This window comes from Watersipora subatra, chromosome 1 (assembly GCF_963576615.1).
Source record: "Watersipora subatra chromosome 1, tzWatSuba1.1, whole genome shotgun sequence".
In the NCBI taxonomy this organism is placed as follows: domain Eukaryota; kingdom Metazoa; phylum Bryozoa; class Gymnolaemata; order Cheilostomatida; family Watersiporidae; genus Watersipora; species Watersipora subatra.
In genome coordinates, this window is record NC_088708.1 from 71548584 (window position 1) to 71573769 (window position 25186).

At 35.6% G+C, this 25186-nt stretch overlaps 1 protein-coding gene across 1 annotated transcript in view; it reads left to right on the forward strand.

The window, feature by feature from the left end:
* The first annotated feature begins 626 nt into the window (after positions 1 to 626).
* The window catches only part of LOC137391120 (uncharacterized), an 82513-nt gene continuing 57953 nt past the window's right edge, over positions 627 to 25186 (forward strand). Inside the window, exons 1-8 of the mRNA XM_068077487.1 lie at positions 627 to 742; positions 847 to 952; positions 1085 to 1224; positions 4190 to 4276; positions 8352 to 8551; positions 12229 to 12329; positions 20104 to 20238; positions 23411 to 23545. Coding sequence (XP_067933588.1) covers positions 689 to 742; positions 847 to 952; positions 1085 to 1224; positions 4190 to 4276; positions 8352 to 8551; positions 12229 to 12329; positions 20104 to 20238; positions 23411 to 23545 — 958 coding nt within the window. The 5' untranslated portion in view covers positions 627 to 688. The remainder of the gene's footprint in view (positions 743 to 846; positions 953 to 1084; positions 1225 to 4189; positions 4277 to 8351; positions 8552 to 12228; positions 12330 to 20103; positions 20239 to 23410; positions 23546 to 25186) is intronic.

A 25186-nucleotide genomic window follows, 5' to 3' on the forward strand; every position in this document is an offset into this window, starting at 1 on the left:
AGAGATACGAGGTTGACCAGGTTGAGGCGGTTCAGAGAAAGGCTGTAAGATTTATTTGCAATGTTAAAGGTCGCGATATTGGTGTAACTGGCTTAATTAAAGACATGAACCTGGAGACGTTAGAGGAACGTAGAACCAACTTGCGTAAATGTTTGTTATATAAAATGATCAGAGACGCCTGTTCCGAGTCTCCAGGAGCAATATCACACAAGTTTCCTGAGCTTTTTAGTAAAAATAAAAATGAAGATCATTGTACCACTAGAAGTCAGCGTGCCTCGCAGCCCATGAATTTAACCGCAAATAACAACAAGTACCATAATAGCTTCCTTCCGAGAACTATACGAGATATGAAACTCGGAGATATATATGTCATACAATAAGCTTTTTTATTTTTTGTTTTTGAGGTTGTAATTTTAGTCTATACTTTTGATTGTACAAACTTGAGGCCTGCACAATATATTCATATGAATATCTGCAGGATCTATTTATACCGATACCGATACCGATGGGATACAGCCACTATTTGCGCTTTTCATTGGTCAAGATGTTATAATAATGTTGATTGGCCGTTATATCTGCGAACTCCGCAAATTAGCCAATAATAGTGAAAATGAAAACTTTTAAAACTCGCGTAATGTAACAGTGCGTGTAATTTTGTTTTACGTGAAATTGTTCACCATAGCCTCGTATGGTTATGGCCTTCAACCAATCCGAAACAAATAAGGAGAATGTGCAATCATTGGTAGTTTTTAAACTAGTTTTAAATTCTATATGTATTAATGTTTATCTGTAATGCCGAATTTGAGGCGTTCTTGACCCAGAATGCCGTAACTAATATTTTTGCAGGGACCGCCAGAAAAGCGAAAGTTTTTTGCTACGCCTACAGCCAAGTTAAACAAAAGTATAGTGCGAGGTCGAGGCACTAAACGGAATGTTATCAGCAAGGCTGGACGTAAGCTTTTTCCATAATGTTATACGCTTTTATTACAAAGTTTTACAATCGACTAGTTAAACCTGACGATAATTTTCTCCGCACTTGAACCATGTAAATCAATTCATCTTCAGTTTTATACGTTGTATGCAGTGAATATTAGCCACACGAGCATGATGTACAAACAGTCACTAAGGGCTAACAATAAGAATTTGGCCAAAGCCCTTGATCTCAGCAAACAAGATATAGCAGCACTGGCTAAAAAGGTGCTGGAACTCGAACAGGAAAAGCAGGTACTAATTTTTAACAAATTGTGTAGATGATTGACAACTTTAGAGTGCAATTCATTTTACAGCTTGTTAACACAGAGAGATCTGATCTGAAAATGAGGCTTGCATGTTTCCCAATCTGAAGACATGCATCTGCAATTGAATTGATTTGCAAATATCATTTGTGGTACAAGTACAACTTGTCTATCTTTATGTGTGCACAAGTTTTAGGTTTGTATGTTACTTTTAATGCAAAAGGTAACATGTTTATGCATCTAGTTAGTTGCAATAATTACTATTCCAATTTAACTGTGAATAGTCAGATGTATGCTGTATAACATTGTTTTCTGGTTTTGTTACAAAAAGCTGCATCTTAGTACACTTATGACAATTGCATAGTTGAGACATCTAGACACGCTGTAACATCAGAATAGTTATGGTATACATGTCTCATGCTAGTCAGAGATGGGAGATTTTACTGAACTAGGGGAAGGTGGGGGAGGTTGAGCCACATTTTCTATTTTCCAAATTATTTTTTAAACTATCGAAACTATTCTCACAAAAAATTGAGATTAATGTGCCCCACAGTGTTTAGCAACAGTGCACCAAAGGAAAAACCTGTAAAATAATGCTTTTGGTTTTTACAATGATTTTAATAAAGGTCTTTCCCTGGCTCTACTTACCCTAAGTGCGGGGTAGGTAGAGCCATTCAATAATTTGTTTTGGGGCAGGTCGAGTCACTCACTTAAATGTAACCAAACATCAGCAAACTTCAAATGGTCCTGGAGAAGAACGTTATGCTGTCATTACAACAAGGTTGCTTATTACGAACATATTATTATGGTAAATATTTTTTAATAAAATATTGATAAAAAAACTCTTGTTACATGATTAAAATAAAAATTTATGTGTTCAAACTAGACAAAAATAATGCTATGTAATCACTTAACAAGTGTTTGTTTGGCACTTTGCGATCAGTCATTTATTGAACATTGAAGCCACTAATATCAACTGAAAACATAACCTTGCTCACTGATAGACTGCTTCCATCAACACTAATAGAATTACCCAAGTCCATAACAATGTTCGCTATTCCAACATTCTCATCCATGTCCTGTTTCTCAGTACCACTAGCTTTACGCATAAAGTTCATCTTGAACAGGTGGTTTTCTACACCAATAATAGCTCCGACATAGTAGATTTGAGTTTTTTCCTGGGTGACATATTTCACTAGTACAGGGCTGTTTATAGTTAGCGTTTCCTTTGTTGGTTGAGTAGGTATATCATGAACTGGCTCATCATCAATGCTGTCACTGTCTGTATCCAACATCTCTTTTGCTAGTTCATCTTTTTATGTGTATTCATGCCTTTGTCCTGTGATCTTGCCTTTGGTAGAATTTTGTCTTTTCCTAGTTTTCTGTTTATTTAAACCCCTCTTCTATTCTGTTCCTTCCTACGGTATCCGTCAGTATTGCAGACCTTTTCTTTTTTCTTTTACATCTAGATCGGTTTCCGAGTGCTGCTGTAGGCAGAGGCATAATTTCGTGTGGTGTGACTCTTTTCTTAGAAGCTGAAGCCTGAATTGGAGTGTACTCTTGAGCGGAAGAAGTTTGTAGCATATAATTATTAGTAACAGTAGCAGAGGTTGCAGGATGATAACCATCACTTCCAGTAGCAGATGTTTCAGGATTCATTTCATCATTGGCAGTAGCAATGGTTGAAGGCTGTATATCTTCATCAATAACTGAGTTTGGAAGTGGTCAGTCTGTCACATTGGCTGCCATGGACTCGGGATCACCAAATATTTGAGTATTTAAAGGAAAAATGCTAGTACATAAAAACTGATAAAATATTAGCTGGGGTCATACTCAAATTGAATGCAGTAGCAGCTAATTTACCCATGTCATAGATTAATATAGGTCTAGCAGGATTAGAGCACATCCAGTTGTCACAAGCCTTATTGAAATAGGATTTCAGAGGACCAAAAACTGCTCGATCAAGAGGCTAAAGCGTGTGAAAGATGTGTGGAGGTAGAGTAAAAAGCTTGATATGTTATCGCTTGCGTAGCTCAACTATTTGTAATGACACATGGGAATTATGGTCCAAAATCAGCAGAACTGGCTTATCTGGTGAACAATGAGAGTGTTTGATGAAAAAAGGCATGTAATCAGCTACAAATATATCTGATGTCATGTAGCCCGACTTACAAGCAACTCTCTTTGCACCTGGCAGAGTGCCATTCATGAAAACCTTTTTCATGAAGACACGTGGAAATATGAAGAAAGGTGGTATGTAATTTCCATCCGCACTTACTGCACAGCACAAAGTAGAAAGTTCACCACGCTCAGGGGATGCAACGGCTCCAACCTGTTTTTTACCCTCATAGCTAATCACTTCGGCAGGCACCTAGACAGTTGTAATGCCAGTTTCATCTAGTTTATATATCTCCCAATTGGCTTGGGGCAGGTTGAGCCTGGCTTAATCTGCTCCCAAACCCATTGGCTCAACCTGTACCTTATGCTCATATTGAATACAAATGCCAAAATAAAGAAATATTCTTTGAAATTGATGGCAAATTAAGATGAAATTAACATAAACATGCTGCTTCTAAATATATGTTAATGAGAAGATTGTAAACAAAAATGTGAAATAAGTATAGTTAGTTGATGATGGTAGACAAGATTTACTTTTTAGGGCGTTTTCCACTATTTTTAAAATATTTCATTTACCATGCATCTGATGCAAATTCCAATGGTTTTAAAATGGCCGTTATTGAGCGTTGACCTTCTGGAAAAGAACGCAACGCGTAATGTTTAAGGCTTTTTTTTAAAAATCGCTGGCTCAACTTGTCCTTTGGCTCAACCTGTCCCACTTTCCCCTCCATTAATATTTGGCGAGGTCGTTCTGTAGCATGCAAAGCTGAAGCAGCAAGTCCTTCAACTATCAGCATGTTGTATCTTGACTAGCCCTACTATTGGTTCATCTTTAGGAGCAGACTGCTAAGATCTCGGTATTACGGACGCTTACAGACCAATCAAGTGATGCTGTTGAAGCAGAAATACAGCGCAGAATGAAGGTTTGTACAGGTGCTGACAACTCTCTCTTGAGTGCTTTAGTTATAACATTGCTTTTGTGATTTGTACTTTTACTCTTTTTGTGGATGTTTAAAAACTCAATACGAGGCGACCGCTAATGTGTGCAGCATACACATCCTTTACACATTCATACAGACATACATTCACAACCAGCCAGTTTGCTAGCAAAGGGTTGACAATCAACCAACCTAGGAATAAAATATAAGTAGCACATTTACTACAAATGTTATAAAGTTATAAGCCTGTGTAAACCTTAAAGTGCTCCCTTTCAGCATATTTTGTTAAGAAAACATGGGAATTTTCCATAATAATACAATTTGTAGCCAATTTATATTTTTCTTCAAAATGCTTGGAAAAACAATGAAATAAGTTTTAAAGTATTTTGCAAATTAACATTTGGTTCAAATGATGAGCATTTTTTGAAAAAAAAACACCATAAATAGACCTATATGGCCAATTACAGTCATTAATTTGATTTGGTAAAATGTTTATTTTCAGTGTCAAAAAATATTTCAAATATTGTACTATAACTTACCGGTATCAAATTGTTGTAATACTGTTCTTTTAGCACAGTTTATAATTAATTATTTTCACCAATAGCTGGGCAGCATGCGCATATAATACTAATATGGACGCTCAAAAATATTGCTTGTGAACAGAATGGGGATAACGAAAGAATAACAAGCAATAAAGTAGCTCGTATTATCCCTATAAGGAGTTATCGTACCCCTATAAGGGCTGATCTGCACAATTTCACATCAGACCAAACAAGAGCTAATAATTGACACAGTTTTTGCAATTATCAAACACGTTTATGTTTGTTAAACCTTTGTTTTGCTTTTTCATATATGATGTTTCTATGACATTTATCACAAACTTTTCAACAACACAAAAATTTTTATGAGCATTCCGTCTGAGCAAGCTATCAGTTTTTTTTTAAATAAAAAATTTACTTTTTTCCTCTGTGTTTTTTGCTTCAAAGAATTCAAACATGTATCTTGCAATATAATATAATAATATAATGTAATCTAATATTGCATGATGCAGTTGCAGCTTACATTGATACACCTACTATTTACCAGCGTGGACAATAGCCATACAGTTGCTTCTTATCATGATAGTTGGCTATTTGGTTTAAGGTGCAATCTGAATACTGTTAACAACTTACTGTTAACTGCTACAGTGTTAATGTTAACTATAATACTGTTAACAACGATAAAAAAATATTTATGGTAAAGGTAACTTGGAGTTTGCTTATGAAATAGAAATGCATTTAGCCAACTCACCAAGAGAAAGTGTCTACTCACAAAGAGAAAGTGTCTACTCAAAAAGAGAAAGTGTCTACTCACAAAGAGAAAGTGTCTACTCACAAAGAGAAAGTGTCTACTCACAAAGAGAAAGTGCCTACTCACAAAGAGAAAGTGTCTACTCACAAAGAGAAAGTGTCTACTCACAAAGAGAAAGTGTCTACTCACAAGGAGAAAGTGTCTACTCACAAAGAGAAAGTGTCTACTCACAAAGAGAAAGTGTCCACAATTAATAGCACATGAATAATAATAATGAGCAAGCAGTTGAAGGTGATAATATTAGTACGAGACTCCTTCATCGCTGGTAACCTCTGCTTTCTTTCCTCGCGTATCACCAAAATTGACTATCTCACCAGCTTTGTGATTTCACCAGAGATTTCTTTGGCTTGGAGAAATTAGCAGCTTACCGTTTCTGATTAATGAGAGCTTGTTATACTGACCTCTCGACCCCTATTTGTCCTGATTGGTCAACCTGCCAATCTTTTCTGTCGTCTTTAGTGGGCCAAAATGTTGGTGTCGCCATTATGAAATAACGACTCACTCGTGCCTTCATTCTCATTTGAGAGCGTATTTTAATCTACATCAACAACAGTATATAAGAGTGTACACATTCAAATTCAATTAAAAACACTATGTGATTGCTCTGCTCACTTAAAGATGTGGTTGCGTCAAATTTAAGTTGATATTAAAAGAAAGCATGTTTTTTCTCTATCAGTTGATATGTTGTTTGTTGTGTTACGCGATCGCATTGCCAAGATATTTGAAGAATAAAACCGAAAAAATCTGATCGCCGTAAAAACGCTCAGGCCACAGGAACGTGCCCAGACTTGCCCAAAATGATGTCACGCGTTAGGCAACCTGTCTCTATCTCTCGTATTCACATCGGCTATTTGCGATAAAAGTCTAGTCTTACGCGGCTCTATTGGCATATATCTTATTTTGTATTTGCTCATGTTGGCTAGAATAAAATTTTAAATCCTGCTACAGATGCATTATTATGAATGTTTCAAAGGCCTCAAATAACGAAAATTGAATATTTGTTTTACTCACTTTCTCCAAATGTTGTGTAAACATTTGGGTAGCGACTACCAATTCTACCGGTCTACGGTAGTTCTGTCAAGTCAACTATGTATTGTAGAACGAGGTCTTTGTATCAGCACAGTTCTGCAGCTACCCATACTAACGATAAACAGCCTCCCATAAGTCCCGCCCACATTATGTCTGTGGCCTATCCTTAGGGCGGGGCTGTATATCATTGCCTACACCGTCTACGTACTAGTTTCTTACTAGTAGTATCCTTACCAAATACTACCGAAGTGAAATAAGCAAGCCACGTCTTTGAAAAGAATATAGATAGGGATAGAGTTTTAAGGATGAGAAGTCTGCTGCGAACTGGATTTGAACTCACATTCTCCAGTTCTGCGGACATCCATATACCATATCCAATTCACTACAATATTCTGCAAATCATGTTTTGCATTATCTTCAACAATATTATTTTATATAATTTTTACAAGCAAAAATATTTTCATCTCGGCGTAAAGCTTTTATTAAAAATATTCATCAAGTCGTGGCCACTCACATAGTATTAGCTGATACAATAAGACAAATTCATCTACTGCGACAAACTCAAACAAAACAGCATGGCTTATGCAGCACACATTCAAGTCTCTCTTTCCCCTTTATGGCAGTTTCCACACTGACAAAGCTTCTTCGGCTGGTGGGACGACATAAACATTCTGTAATCAGTAAAACAAATGCAATAAATATATGTCATTCATAGATATGTCATTCTAAAGCGTATCTATTGACAGCTTCCAAATTGGGAGTTAAATAGATTGCGAGTGCAATTTTAGAAACGAATAAACATTTAATAAAGGTACAAGCAAGCCAACGATTCGAAGCTTTGGTTCTGGAAATTAAAGATTTGCAATGATCAATCGATTGATCATTGCAAATCTTCCTATGAGTGAAAATAATTGGTAATCATGACTCTAATTTTCCAAAGAAAATTCGAAAAAAATATTAAAGCTAGGTAAAACGGCAGATAAGCTATGAAACGATGATTGGAGATAGCAAAGAATTATCATTTTATTAATTAGTATATGTATTTATGACTATAAAAATATTACATTTACTTAAGTATAGAAGACTCTATGTTAATTTACCTCCATTCTGTTTTCCTCTGCAGCAAAACGCTGCTGACGCCTGTCAGCTTTGGCCATAGGCTGTCTACTCCAATCTTTTACTAAAGGTTGCTCAAATAACTCTGAGTCGCAGTCGCTATACAAAACTATGTATAACTTAGTAATTGTTGAAACGCGTTGAATCAGTAACGGATGAGAATTCTCTAACGATGAGATTCTTCGAGATCACAGACAACGCGTTTTACGAGTGATAAAATTTATTACGGCCTATATAAAAATTTCGCGCTCATGATTGGCTAACGAAGCGACCTCATATTTATCGCTCGTGGTTTCGTTTCAGATACCTTGCTTGTGACGTCACGAAACAAGCACCCGCTGGAATGTGAGCTTTTTAAAAGATGGCCTCATTCAAACGCATATATCTCTGGACAGGGTTGGTCTACAAAAACAAAAATGGCATCAAATTGTAGCTGATGTTTTAGCGTTTTATGGGTCTTAATTTCATTAAATTGAATTTTTTGACGCAACCACATCTTTAACTGTTCCATTTATGCGTTATCATTTTTTAGTTCAACTGATTGTAATCCTATTTCTATTTATAGCTACGGTTGGAGCAGTTTCGGAGAAAACTGGAGAATGCAGCCAAAATGCTGCATCTGGCAGGAGATGAACTCCATGAGGCGATAGTCCTTTGTGATCACCAGCCTGTTAAAAATATTGATGAGATAGTCAAGGACACTCTTGAACTAACTCAGCTGTGCACTCCGGATAATTTCGCTATGTACAAATCTCAGAGGCTGAGGTGAGTGGGCACCGGCTGACATACTAGTCTCTAGTTTCAATACTGTAATATTTCTTGAACAATGCTTTGCTTAATGATAAATGGAAATGAATCGATGTGAAAGGCTTGAAGGACAAGTTAAAAATTTAGCTCACACATTCAAACTCGCAACTCGCTCCTTCACGGTCAACCTTTTGTCAATTTTATGTCCAAACTAGGGTAGGCAGATTATTACAGTAACATATAACACACTTGTTGAACATGACGATGAACCGGTCTTCTCATGTGCTATTTACTATCAGTGTACTGAACACATAAATATAGATATTTGCTGCTTGTTGAGCAATCGGTATTAACATCGTAATTCATGAGTCTGTGTTCACTCAAGTCACAGCGTACAGTTCGAGTGTTTTTGTTTCAAAACTAATTAAAAGCCTTCAGGTTTATATAGCAGATTCGAAGGACTAGGGGCTCTCCAGTAGTTGGACATTTGGCAGGGGTCAGCAACCTTTTCCACTCAAAGAGCCATTTGGACCTGTTTTCCGCGGGAAAGAACGCAGTGGGAGCCACAAACCCCCTTTGATATTTTTAATTAAAAATAAGTAAATACTAAATGTAATATTTTTGTTTAGATTTTAATGCTTTTATACCATGTTTTCATCATAAAACAAAATGGTGTGACATGCATAATGATTTAACTGCCGAGAAAACAAAATTACACTTTTGCAAAAAAAAAAAGTTTTGGCCATTTTATTGGCGCATAAATTATTATAAGGTGTACTACCTGTATTAGTGTTGTTGTTTGTCAGTAGTGTTGTTGACGATATTGCGGTCCTAAGTGGCTGGCCAGCCTTACTAGATTTATAAGTGTTTAACCCCGTTTGTTGACAGAATATTATAAGGTATCTCGCAGCGATCTGGCCCTCTGCGCGAATCCAGTAGTACGTTTTTCTGTACTTTTATGATTTATCACCATAATTACATTTTTAAAGATTATCTTACAAAATTTAGAGATAAAACTTCTATAGTTTTATGAATTACTTGGCATATGGTGAAAAAGGAAAAAATCCAAAGTCAGGGGATGAAAGCGAGGGGATGAAAGAGCCGCATGCGGCTCCGGAGCCGCATGCGGCTCCGGAGCCGCATGCGGCTCTGGAGCCGCAGGTTGCCGACCCCTGGACTAGGGGCTCTCCTGTAGCTTGACATTTCGGGATGATGGAAGTTTTGCCTAGGAGTAGGACTAGCGTAAGCAAAAATTGGCTACAGAATAATATTAATTATTTAATAGAATTTGAATATATTCAAACTCAGTCTATTCTTTCAAATATCAGTATCTTAGGATAGAAGTATTTGGAGTTCAAATCGATGAAAACGAATTCATGAATAGCCAGAATGTTAAGGCAGAGAATAGTATGAATCAATGACGGAAAAGCTTTGATGTCTCATAAACTAGAATAATAATAATATATACTAATACTATAGTATTAGTATATATTTAGTATTAGTATTTATATACTAAAGTAAATACTAATATAAATCAGATAGGAAAATCAAAACATGTGTATAAGTTGTGTTGCTAGTTCACAGTCTGAGTAGCTACAGAGCTAAGTCACTAGCTCTGTGGCTCTGTTCGCGGTCTTTACCTATGTGTTTTCTACCTCATGTATCACACAGGTTAGCCCCATTTCCTCTGACTGGTCAAATAAAAAACTTTTTATCTATATTATTACTTTATTTATTTCACTTCTTACATTCAATTTCGGTTTTTACCTTAAGCTTTCTTAATAATTTAAGATAAATAGATTATAATGTACTTAATTAATGTCTGGTATTTGTTGCATGAAGCACGATGTATTTTCATAAGAATGTTTGCTCCAACATATGAGGGTTTTAACATACGAAGCAAATATCAAGACAGATTAATGTTATACAGTATATCGAGCTTTGACTGTTCTGTATAAAGTTTTTATAATTCTCATGTCAAACCTCTATCAACACTCTGAAGCGTAATCTGTTATATAGAAGCAGGTCCCTGATCTTAGACCGTATCTAACAACACTCCATCAACTGTGAAAGCGGTTAGAATAGCTCAATTCCTTTGATCTGTATATCATATTTAAATTTTTGAATTTTTTCCGTTTACTTTTATATAATCAAATAGTTTTTTATACTCTTTTAAAGAAGTGATGTTGTAGAGATAACCTAAAAAGCATAATGATTGCAGTACACTGAGTCTAATACAGTATTTATATTTCTTATGAATAGAAAAACAAATAGTTCTATCATAAAGCTCTTGTTGCTGAAGAGAAGCTTTCTAGCTTTGTCTATTTTGGATTATGTTACTAAATAAGGTCAATAAGGGTGTCATTAGAAACTAATGTTCGGTCGGCAGCCATTTTCATTTCTCGATCGGTTAGAAGTACAGTGCATCCTTGTGATACGATTTTATTCTGTTACAGGGTTGGTATCGTATGGTGATTACATATAGGGGTATAGAAACCATAGTAATTATATAATGCAAGCATCCCCTGATGAAAATCATCAAAATTTTATACCACTACTGTACATATTAAAAATTAGTAACAAAATAGTATGTTAACCTTGTTAAATATAGTTACCTACAGTAACTTTAGTGTATTTATTGGTTATGATTTGCATTAAAATGTAACGTTACAATGTGGTATGTGCAGTACGTACCGTAGAGAGTTCTTACCTTCAAGACAGACAGACATTTAACATCAACTTTTTATTCACCTTAAATGAGTTAAGCTTATTAAACACACACTTAAAGCTAAGTTTTAGTCTGTATTTTTAGCTATTTTACTGAATTTCAACTTTTTAACACTAAAATTTTATCACTTATCAGTTTCTGGCTTCGTTTTCACTATAATTTTAGCCAACCTCATTAAAACCTTTTTCAACCTAATTCAGCATAAAAACCCAAACGATGCTGCTTTCGTAATGAAGTGGGCTTTTGTTAGAAGATTAAGGGAAGCTGTCTGGTCTCTAACCCTCTGTTCAAATGGATCGCAGCTCCAACTATGCAACTAGTTTTGAAGGGAATATTACGTACCACTTTTTACACAAGGAATGCCGAACTGAGAGAAATCGATCATCGTATCCCTTTCAGGCGTCTTGAGAAAGTTTTCAGCGGACAGAATATCAGCATCTTGGTTATTTCGACATACTTAAGCTTACCAACTGCCAAATTTGAACTCGGGTGAAAGTTTTGTTCAATTCATATGGTGAAGTAAGATTCGTATGGTGAGGGGAAAAAATCATCACGTTCCACTTCATTAAGTGAAAAAATTGTATCACAGGGTAATCGTATCCCGAGGGTGCACTGTACCCTCAGGATTTCATCGATATCTCAAAAACTATCGGTCCAATTGACTTGAAACTTGAAAATTCAACTAAGAACAGATAACGGACAACGCGACCAACATTTCGTAATCTCACGTAAACAGAAAATGTGGAAAAACAAAACTATGCATCCCAGTTCACTCAGGCGTAGGATTAAGTAGGAAAACAATTTTCCCAATTACCTCGGGCCCAGGTTTCATAGTGTTAACCTTACTTTTACTCTTATCTTGTTTCCCCTTCGTTGATCAGGCCAACACAGTTTGGAGTAAACTGCTCACAAATAAAGAGAGGACAATAAGTTAGCGTTAATGTTGTGTCTATTCTTACATGCATAGGTCACTTTTGACACCCGCTAGCAACCCAGTGGCTGCTGCAGTTCCCGATGATTATCTCAGCCACGCCGACACTGCTGACACAGATAACAGGTTATCTATTGGTAAGTGACATAGTTTGGAAGTATCTTCTCAATGTTGACTCTTGTTCTGGAAATTGTACGCTATATATTAGTCATTGCTTTGCATATCACCAACAGAAGTGCACAAATTCAGTAACCACCTAGTTTAAAGTTTTTAGCATAAGACTATAAACTGTGGTCAGATCTAAAAAAGATAACGATTTGTGAGTTTCTAGCTGCAATTCCTAACTCGGTTGCGGAATGTACACAGAAATAAATTTTGGCGCCTACAATATAACTGCACGTTGACAAGGTCGTTTCTACGAAACTACAAATGCTAGTTGTACAGCGCAGTTGTAGTAGGCCGTTGTTGTAAATGGTTTTTAGTATACTCTTGAATAGAGCTTGTACATTGATAATATTATGACAAACTATTACGTATGTACTACATTGCAAAGCGGTTATTTTATATGACTACAGCAGGTTTTGGCTTGCCCACAAAACAGTTATACTTTTTCTTCTAATTACAATACAGATTAGAACCTGACTTTTCAGCAATTATAAGCCTAGCTACAAAACAGTTATATTTCTATTAAATACATATTGGAACCTGACTTTTCAGCAATTATTAGCCCAGCTACAAAACAGTTATATTTTTATTAAATACATATTGGAACCTGACTTTTCAGCAAATTTTAGGCTAGCTACAAAACAGTTATCTTATTTCAACTTCGTGGACTTGAACAGTAAGTATTAGCCTGGCAACATAAAAGTTTTATGACTTCATACAAACTCAAGCTTAGAGTTATGAGAAGGTATTATCATTGTATGTGGTATGTAAAAGTTATATATTATTTAGGTTTACATCACATGTCTCAACGAAATATAATATGTACCAAATAGAAAAACCATTGAAAAATTTGAATACACCAAGTTGCAAAATTGTATAAAGAAAAAGTACACACTGAATACAGCTGAGTACACACTGCCTTGATGCATATTCCACTAATGCAAACAAACTGACTAGAAATACAGGATGGCTAAACTATATAAATGTATGCAACATAAAAGTTAATAAAACAGTAGTTACTACTGAATCAGGGCATCAAATAACAGGTAATACACAATAATAGTCTGGTGTGAACAAACAATAAAATTTTGTTTTAAAACATATTGAAGATATGCCCTTTATTCGCATACATGTGTACATTGGAAAGCGTAACAGGAAAACATATGTTTAGCTATGCGTAATGGATTTCTCCATACCATTATATGCTGGAGATGGCCTACTATTGTCATCTTCTGGAGTCAACTTCTTACACTATGACTCGTAAGCTTCTAGCACAGCTGGACTCAGTCTAATAAGTTGCCGACTAATGACCTGATAGTCAGAGTTACTCTCTTTAAGATAATATAAAATGGTCTCATTTACCATCTGAATACCATAATACGTTCCAGATATATGCTCCTGTCGACAATGTTTGTAATCTTTGGCTGGAACTACATTAAATACACCATAACTAGTATGGTGTGTTTTATAGCGCTTCAGGTACTTGATTTTATAATACATAAGCTGAGCATCTAGTGAGACAGCAGGAAATTCCACAGGGCTTTCTGTAAGCTCCTTGCCATTCCAGTTGGTAGCTTCATGATCTTCTGTTGTCGTGAAACACTTCACTGCTCCTTCTCTGGTGGATTCTTCCTTGGCTATTACACAAATAAATAGAAAACGTTACAGACTACTCCACAAAGTTTTGATCTAGTTAACCCTTTGCTTACAAAATCCGTAAAAGACCGGAATACGAGCATTGTCTCAGCGTACGGTTCTCGAAATAATTCGGCCTTCGATAGACCTTTTTTAAAATATATTATTTATTAAAAAAACAGCATTAAAATGAGTAATTTGATCAATTTCCGTTGGCTTTGTAAAACTGTTTTGAGGTTATAAATAATACCTAATACGCATGTGCAAGCAATACACTTTGCAAAGATGTGATCTTTTATGGAAATCTATTCATCATGAACGCACGCGGTTGTTCAAGCTCTGCTAAAAAAGTTTGTTTAGAGGAAGACATCGACTGGTTTGGAAATGAAGAAAAGGATATCAGGTCGGAATAATGTGGGGTAGACGATGAAAGTGAAAAATAAGATCAACAGGGTGAATTGGATTGCGAACGTGAGAGTGAAACGGCCGGCGATGAAACCGGGAGTGTTTACGGATTTCAAAGAGGAGCTGACTTAAAACAAAAAAAATTACATTTTGCTGACAGCTTGGCAGGAGTAAGTTCGAATTTTTAAACAGATAAGTATTTTTAATATTTAAAGCTTTTTATAACATCGGCCATTATAAATGTTATATTTAACAACGAATAAATATAGCCTCCAAAAACATTGCGATGCTTCGGAGCCTGTTGATGGTAAAGATATTTGGCGAGTTATTTATTTAGTTTTGCATATAAGTACTTTCAAAAAGCCTACTCTGTTGTCTTACTGGTCCACAATCCTTTATTATCTACGCTGATTTTTAATAAAATTAAAAATAGAAGCAAGTTTACTTTCTACTGTGCATTTTGCTGACAATTTTGAACAGCCTGCTAGCAATAGATTTTTCAAGTTAGAAGATCTTTTTGCCATGATATGCGACCGGTTATATTCTATTTCGCTGCCTGGTAAATTCATATCTATAGATGAAAGCTTGCTGGCTTGGAAAGGACGACTTGGTCAACCAGTTTCTTTGCAAACCCTTGCAAACATATGACACCGTACAGATGCTTATCATAAACCATTTTCACAGAGTTATTGCCTCCAAAAATGTATTTGTTATCGATGTTTTATAATAGAAAGGTGGCAACATTGACACATCACAATGTTGATAGAATTATTTACAGACGAATAACTTTGCAGGGACGATTTACAGGGAATAAATGGCTGCCTGTTGAGAAATTTCTAAGCTTTCAAATGCATATTCATTTATAGCTCTATTCCAATTTTCATGTAAGTTATAGCGAAGTTTAGGCGACATTGTCAGGCCTCCATTTTTCGCTGGTCTTTTGGGTAATGCACTGAGAATTTCGAGTGGTGCTCCCACAATGCATCGGAGCTCATAACTCCACTTTCAATGCTCTTTGACGACCAATTTTTTTGCAAATTGTTGAGAACCTATGAATCCGTGCATGTATTATTTATACAACATTGCCAATTACCTTTATCAATTAGGAAAATACATTTGAAAATGGTGTATAAAAAAATTAATAGCTTCAACAAATTGAGACTTTTGCTGGAAAGCATTTGCAAGCTATCTGCATAGAAAAAATATTAGCTTGTAGAAAAATTTCTCAGCTTTCCTATGCATATTAATTTATGTAACTATCAGAATTGTGATGTAAGTTACTGCAGTTTTTATGCAGTCATGCCGAAGGCTCAAATCGCCCTAGTAATTGCCTCCGTACGCTGGTGTTTTCTCGGCCGTAAGCGCGCCGTAGCCAAAGGGTTAAGAACATGCATTAGATATATATAAAGCAGGTAATGTCCGTAGATACCAACACTATACTATTTAAAGATACCAGAATAGTATTCTCATGCTCTAGATTGGTGAACACAGTAAAATAATTTTTATGTATTATTATGATACAAATATAAAACTTGTTAGCATGTATGTGACTTACATCTTCAACCTAGCTGCTTCAATAGAAAGCTTGATATCCGCCAATGCTCGACCATCTTCCTAACATAAATAAAGACAACTGGTTAAAAATGAAATTCAATGCAAAAATGTTAAAAAGTTGTTAGTTCAGGTTGAGAAAATTAAACCAAATAAGTGAGGAAGTATCTTAACATCTATTTACATGCAAGATATACAGATGTGCTAAATCTGCTGGGCATAGTTATTGTTTCACATACCTTTATACTTGCCAATAATTCTTTACGGTATGTGGAAGGATTTAAAGACATATCACCATCTTTTCTATTTTCTAGCTCAAACGATTCAACATATCGTTGCGCATGCTGAAAATATTAATAATATTACAAAAATGGAGATTCTTAGAATTATTCTTTAATAAGTTTACAACAACAACAATGTGCCGAATATCTAGAAAGTTCAAGATTATTGCATAACCCCCTACAAGGAATCACACTAATTTTGGTGAAAAAACATTGTGGTTAACAGTGAAAATTGACAGAATAGGGCTAGGTTCCTTAGTAAGAGTTAATGTGTAGATAAATAATCCAACCAGACGTTTCCTACTGATAATTGTTGAAGTCTTGAGACCTCTACGAATGAGAGTGTCACTCACCTTGATAACATACAGTCCACAGCTTCACCTTGGTAACATACAGTCCACAGCTTACACAATCTTTCTGTTGCATAGCCGCCATCTCACTATCTGTCACAGCATAATCAGCAAACCGCTCATCAACAGAAACAAGCTTCCTGCAAATATTGTTGCTAACAGTGAGCTTTTGGATTAAACCATTTATGCTAGAATGCAAAGGCAATAACTGTTGCTTTTTGTAAGATTTACCGACAAACCTAGTGAAGAATTTCATGCTCACCTTTTTTCAATGGTCTGTTGTCCTTTGTAAGAAAGAGAGTCCATTGAATGAATTTTTCGAAGTTTCCTATCTACCAGCTGCAAACAGAGTACCATATACAACTTGTATATAAAGCTATGCAAGCTAATGCAAGTTGCATGTTGTAGATACACGCAGAGCAAGTATTTCCGTGCCTACAAAACAGTTATCTTATTCAAGTTCCACGCTATATAAAAGATGTGCTGTTTTAAATTTTTAAAGCAATTATAACAACTATTCACAGCCATGCAACACTAATTGTTCTCAAAATTAATATCTTGACATATTCTTTTATTATAAATGTGCAGCATAAGAATACTAACCATTAGGGAGTAGTGACTTCGCTCAGAATCATGTCTTGGTACTACAATAATGTCAGCAGGCTGGTCCAATGCGTTAGTAAGACTATCATGGATTAGTAGAGCATGAAACTGAAAATAAACATTTGATAAAGATAAAAAAAGTTAACGAATAATACAATATGGCAAAATCTTTTTTGCTCTGTTAAGCGTTGCATAATAAGTTTATAAAATATATATTTTGCTGATGTAGCAAAAATTATGATACAATTAATCCAATGATGAACTTTTACCGCGGATTAAATGAAATAGAGATATTTTGACAGCATCACGTCACATCAACTTTAGATCACAACCTCAGAAAGACATACCTTGATTGTTGAATTCGACTTGGAAATCGCCAGTTTTATGCCAACATCTACCACCTAAAATCAGTAAAATAAAATCTAAAACTTGGTCCAATATTTCTAAAGAAAATTACAATTAGAAATTTAACAGACTGCACTAGAAGACACTGTTGCAACACAAACCGTCATCAAGAACATAGCTGCTTATAAAACATCTGTCTAGGATCTATTTTTAGCAGCGTAACATTTTATTAAGAACAGTAAACCTTTTTGGTATTTTTCAATGTATGTTTTTATCACTCTTTTATATATATACCTTATATTTCTAGTATCTAGAGTAAATCTAGGCATTTCCAGCACCAGCAAAACACCAGTAACCATTCTTTAATGCCAGTAATCATTCTTAATTTTCAAGAAGAGTTTTGACTGCAGGCATGCAGCACGATGCTGGCCCCACGATGCCGCGCGCTTTAGAAATGCAAAAAAAGAAACAAATATTGCCCGCTAGAGCAGGACGTTTAACACTGATGTCAAAGGTTTCTTTTAAAAGCTATACAAAACTATTTTCTTACGTCCATGGTACTACTGATTACATATAATCGCCAACACAGCTACACAGTTTTCAAACCGAGTTAGGAACTGCGGTCTAGAAACTCACAAATCGTTATCTTTTTTAGATCTGACCATAAACTGTAGTGTCTGGAATATTCTAGATAAGTGTCTATAATATTCATAAGTAGTGTCTAGAATATTCTAGAGGAGTGTCTGGAATGTTCTAGAAGCGGGTTTGGAATATTCTAGAGGAGTGTCTGGAATATTCTAGAGGAGTGTCAGACACTCGCTGATCCAGACTAGGCCTCGGTTCATACTCCTAGGTTTATGCCCATTGGTTTACTGAAAAATGTTCGAAACATCATTGGCTTGAATATTTTTCTTACCGTTTCAAGCCAAAATGCTATACACGAGGCACCGTATACATCATATGAGGCTCGCATCATGTGTCATATCCTACGAATTTCATATGCTATGTTTGTCATGTACTTCATATGCTATACGCTTTGTATGTTATATCATAGCTGTGAATTTTCCCTTCATTCAAAGTATTCGTGTATCGAGAGGTTTTGATAGTCTCTTTTTGCTCAGTTTTTTTCAGTCAGCGTTCATTAAGAGCTGACCTTAGAAGAATTATGTGTCTCCTGTGTCCCCAGTGTAGCTTTCTCTCATGCAGTGTTGGTCAGCTACTCAGGGTGCTGTAGATGGTGTTGTGAAAGATGGACGAACAAGTTTAATCATATTGCTTTCCTCCGTTGTGATGTGAGCCTGTTATTATTACCTCATAGCTTGTGACAAATATTGCAAAGATAAAAATAATTAAATGCTTTGCAAGCCACCCAGTGTATCTAAAAATATATAGTAGCCACAGATTTTAGGTAATGAAAGTGCATGATATATACTTTGCTTAGAGAATAAAACTTAAGCGAAACGGCTGATATGTGTCCACTTATGTCATGCTGGTGTTCTCAGTTCTTGTCATTACACAATGGTGTGATGATGTTCTTCATAAAATGTATGGCCATTTGCCTCTTATCTTCCTGATCTTCCTGAAACGCTTGCCCAGATGACTTCCACAATTATACATGAATGAGATCTAGAGTCAAATATACGTGTGTGTAATATTTCAGATTCCATTTGGACTGTTTTACTGATGGAAAACTTGTATAAACATTTTACTATGTTTTACTGTTTTACTTTAAACTTCTGTCTTTAAATTGTAAGTCTCACACGGTTTTTAGGTTTAATAAAATATTCATATCAATTGATCACCACAACGCACCTTTTCACGCGCAATTACAACTGCGGCAGAGTCATTGTGATGGTTGGTTAAACACAGCTGAGTGTGAAGGCAGCGGGTTACTTGTATAGTCGCTAGATCAAGTTCTTGTTTTTATTCTACCTTTTTGCATTCATTAGGAATTACTGTCATCTGTCTGTTCATTATATCTATTACAGGTCAATTATGGGATTGAATAAAATTGCTTCAGCGTCAATGGTGGTAGCTCGTTGGTCGATTTAGAATCTGTATTTGTTTTTATGTATGAGATTGGTGCTTGCGATCAAGCTATCATAACTTACATATCTACAGTCATATCTACAGTAACAACCATTTGTAGACAAGTCACAATGCCTTCAAGGTTTATGCATATCTAAATAAAAATTCATCTCTCTATTTTCTTATTACCTTCTTTATAGCACTAAATGGTGCGAAAGTTTTTAGATAACTTCAACGAATACGCATCAACACATTTCGCGACTGCAATAGAAAATAGCTGAAAACTGTACTCAAAGGTAAATGCAAGAAACCGCTCCTTCACATTATGTCCAATTATTTTTTTACTTAGCTTAAGTCTACAAGTACAGAGGAAGGATGACTCCTTTAGCCCTCTCAAAACTTTGAAATATTTCAATTATTTAGCAGGCTGTCGGCTGTTATTCTTTTTATAGCTACGTTTGTGCTGTTTATATTTGATCAGAGTCTGTTGGTGCTCATCTTCTGCATGGGTGTCCGCCAAAGCTGAGTGGAGTTGTTTTTAATTGTAGTGAATGAGTCAGCAGACACAAAGAGGAAGTCTAGCTTGAAGCACTCGCTGCAGACAGACCTTCAATCAGTCTCTATGGACATTGAGGATTTAGAGGCAGCTCCGACGACCAGGAGTAAACGTAGGACTCTCAGAGGTCAGTCATAACTCTGTGTCATTCTAGTATCGGTGCAAGTTGATCAACAACGGCATTTGAACTTTCAAATAAATACATCATTTAGGGGTGATGTCATACAGCAATCAGTTTAAATTTGTTGTTCACATCCTTCAGCTATTATGTTTCCTTTTAAGGTCCTCTCACCGCTGCGTGTATATGTAATATATCGGTGAGAGGCTGTCTGCGCCTTACATGGTTGATATGCGAAGACTTTGTGGTTGCACACTGGTAGCAGTGTAGTAACAATAATCATACTAATTACTGTCTGTTACAATAGACTTAATGGACTTGAAAGGGCCTTGTCAAGTTGGGTTAATAACAAGAAACCGTGATTGGTTGTTTTAAATAAGAAGTCTGTAATAATCGGTTGTTTTAAATAAGAAGTCTATAATAATACTAGCTAACATGCCCATTGCTGCCCTGGAGAATCGGTCTTTCAAGTTCTTCTTTTTATCTCTTTTCCTTTCCATGTGTTTATCTATCAGTTTTGCTCATATGATGCGTGCATTCCTGTCATATGTACTCAGCATAAGCGCAGTGCTAGTATCACCGGTATTTGGGGCTAACTTTATCTTAATAGATGTATTCCCTGAATTCTGAGGTGATAAAACGCTGATTACAGACAAAAAAGCAAATATTCTTGTAATGTTTGAAGTATATTTCAAGGTTCATTGACAGCATTTTAAAATCACATTAATGTGTAACGGTGTAATCGTGAGATTTTATTTCTTGGCATGATTTAGATTTAATGTTAGTAAAACAAAAAACTAGTTGTGGAGACGAAACGAGAGAGAGAGAGAGAGAGAGAGAGAGAGAGGGGGGAGAGAGCTCTCAGCTGTGATGAAAGCACCCATTTTTCATTATTAATTATTCTACATTATTATATCACACTCCAGATTATTAAGGCTACTATCGTAGCATCAGAATATCTAAACCCGAAGAATGATATACCCTAGGACACTTATGTATTCGCGTCATCTAATTTTCGCGGAGTCATCCCCTCGCGGATATTTCATGCGCTAAACTATCATAACGAACGAGCGGAAACGCGAAATTAAATAGCTTTGTTCATTGATATCCACAATAAAATCGTCATATTAGAAATGCAGGTGATTTTCGTGTGTGGTTGGGCTCATTGGGAAATTTCTGGTAAACTCGTTATAGCTAATACTGAATGAGCAGCATGGCAAGCAAATTAAGATAAGTTTTTTGGAAAAGACAAATGAAGAAGATGATGATATCAGTTTAGTCACCAAATTTGTAACTGGTGAGGATAAAAGTCTGATAGGTGAAGTCATAAAATCGAATAATAATTATTGTAGTGATGAATTTTATTACCAACCAAAAACAATAACAACCCTCACCAGGTCTAACCATGTTATACAGCTCTGGTTGTGAAGTTGGTTATTATCTATTTTCCTTTTCTTGGGACTTGAGTATGAAAGTCATGGCGGGAGGGACCTAGACATTATTGATAGTCCAAGAAACAAATGGTAGCAATCGATCAAATTGAATTATCGATCTCACCCACACATTTCTACCTGCGGTTTACAACTACAAACTAGTCCCAAATTGAAAAATTTTTCATTTGCCTCTAATCTTCCTGATCTTCCTGAAACGCTTGCCCAGATGACTTCCACAATTATACATGAATGAGGTCTAGAGTCAAATATACGTGTGTGTAATATTTCAGATTCCGTTTGGACTGTTTTACTGATGGAAAATTTGTATAAACATTTTACTATGTTTTACTGTTTTACTTTAAACTTCTGTCTTTAAATTGTTAGTCTCACACGGTTTTTAGGTTTCCTAAAATATTCATATCAGTTGATCACCTTCTCACGTGCGATTGAAACTGCAGTAGAGTCATTGTGATGGTTGGTTAAACACAGCTGAGTGTGAAGGCAGCGGGTTACTTGTATAGTCGCTAGATCAAGCTCTTGTTTTTATTTTACTTTTGCATTCATTCATTAGGAATTACTGTGAATAGGAAAGCTATTTTTTAATGAAAAAATAGCTGAAAACTGTACTCAAAGGTAAATGCAAAAAACCGCTCCTTCACTTTATGTCCGATCATTTTTTTTACTTAGCTTAAAGGTTGCCTTGCAACCAAATCCTCATTACAGTTATTTGGTATTAAAAGATTCACCACATGTTACTCTGTTGTGTTGTAGGTGCCAAATATGTGGATATGTGATTACAAGCTCTTAAAAGCTCAAAAACGAAAAGCCGCCGTAGATTGGAATCTCTTTATTTCTCTGACGTAGTCATTACAGTTTGGTTATTGTCTTGCCACGTGATGTTCTCACGTAAAATGAAAGCCCAATAAAAAGCTCAATATAAAACTTATCGTAGCACTAGTTTATGACAAACACTTTAAGTTTTACCGAAGACCCCGTATCAAATATAGATGCTCGCTACTTTACAGTTTTGTTTCGGCTTGATCTAATCGTCAAGTCGTAATCTGATCATGTGACCCAATACTTCGCAAATAATTGTTGCAGCACTTTTCGATTATCGCAGGTGACCAACAGGCTCGTCTTGATTATCAGACAACAATACGTACTCTTTCGAGGTAAGGCTAAAAAATTAAATGAATTTTTACGGTAAGTTATAAGATATCAGTGCTAAAAGTGACAGCATTACACTGACGATAAAATAGACGCGTAAGAACAATAGACATGGTTTTATTGAATGTGTGAAGTATATTTGTGAAAATATTTCGACGAATAAGGTTGCATGAAAGTGTAAAGAGAAACGATCTCCCACAACTACGTCACATTTGAGCCGTTTTAGAAAGATAATCCGAATTACGGCGCTCTCGTGTGGCTGCGATTAACTGTTCGTTTTTGAGCTTTTAAGAGCTTTTAATCACATTTCAGCATATTTTGCACCTACAACACAGTAGAGTAAGAAATAGTGAATCTTTTGATACCAAATAACTGTAATGTGAATTTTGTTGCAAGTCAACCTTTAAGCCTACAAGTACAGAGGAAGGATGACTCCTGTAGTCCTCTCAAATTTAGCAGGCTGTCGGCTGTTATTCTTTTTATAGCTACGTTTGTGCTTTTTATATTTGATCAGAGTCTGTTGGTGCTCATCTTATGCAGGGTTGTCCGCCAAAGCTAAGTGGAGTCGTTTTTGCTTGTAGTGAATGAGTCAGCAGACACAAAGAGAAAGTCTAGCTTGAAGCACTCGCTGCCGACAGACCTTCAATCAGTCTCTATGGACATTGAAGATTCAGCGGCAGCTCCGACGACCAGGAGTAAACGTAGGACTCTCAGAGGTCAGTCATAACTCTGTGTCATTCTAGTATCGGTGCAAGTTGACCAACAACAGCATTTGAACTTTCAAATAAATACATCATTTAGGGGTGATGTCATACAGCAATCAGTTTAAATTTGTTGTTCACATCCTTCAGCTATTATGTTTCCTTTTAAGGTCCTCTCACCGCTGCGTGTATATGTAATATATCGGTGAGAGGCTGTCTGCGCCTTACATGGTTGATATGCGAAGAAGAGTTTGTGGTTGCACACTAGTAGCAGTGTAGTAACAATAATCATACTAATTACTGTCTGTTACAATAGACTTAATGAACTTGAAAGGGCCTTGTCAAGTTGGGTTAATAACAAGAAACCGTGATTGGTTGTTTTAAAACTAGTTGTCGAGACGAAACGAGAGAGAGGGGAGAGAGAGAGCTCTCAGCTGTGATGAAAGCACCCATTTCTCATTATCAATTATTCTACATTATTATATCACACTCCAGATTATTAAGGCTATTTTTGTAGCATCAGAATATCTAAACCTGAAGAATGATATAAATATATCACATATAAACTTCCATATGCCTTTGTTTATTTACTCTGCATCAAAATAGTGAACTATTTCATTTCAGAACAGCAGAACATTTTTGTATGATTCATAATTGCATGTTTTCATTATTGTACGTTCCTTGTTTGCCTTTTGAGTGGTGAATATAAAATTATTTCAATCTGCTCGCTCTAAAAATTTATAAAGTTGTTCATAAAATTTTGACATTCTTAAAAGTTATATTAAAAAAATATATCACTTCTATGAATAAGGATTTTTGTTTGGACAACTTTTAGAAATTTTAGTTCCAAAACTGGGGGATATTGTTATAATTATATAGGGTATTGGCTGCTTCTGGTCAATCTTTTCCAAATGTGATTTTTTTTGCCCATTATTTTTACTTGAAAATGTTGTTAAATTGTAATATTTACTCTAAATTACGCAAAAGCATTATTAAAACATTAATTTATAAAATTTATAATGTTATTCACTACCAACATCGCAATAATTCTGTGAGCTGTCAATTAACCTTTGATGAGTTCCACACAAAACGGAAGATTTAACAAGTATATAAAAGTAATAGCGAGTGACAAAGCACTATTTTAGTGAAGCCACTTTGGAAGCTTCAAGTCTGAATATATACAGGGAATAACTAGGGTAGTTTGGATGATAAACACATTCCTGCTCATCAACTTATCATTGACTGAGAATCTCAAGGAAACAATCCTAATCCCAGTGCTTGATTGAGTGTGACCATAAATGACTTTGGCTAGCATTAGATGTTATACATGATGTTGAACTGATCAAATATGCACATTATTATGATAGCAGACCTTTAGCGTCACATTGGTACCCATACTTGAGAGTTTACCATTTTAAAAGGACTTGAATTGAGTCCATGCTTTGTTTGTACTAAAAGATATAATGATAGATTGTATTGTCACAGGCTAATCAACAGATTCGTACATTAAATGGTAAAATGAAAGTAGCCATGGTGATAAATATTAGATCTGGTAATCGCATAGCTGTCTACTAACATTTACTGCTGTTTACTCTGAGATTTATAACAAAAAACATGAATTATCTTCCCTTGACATTCCCTATAATTTAAGATCTA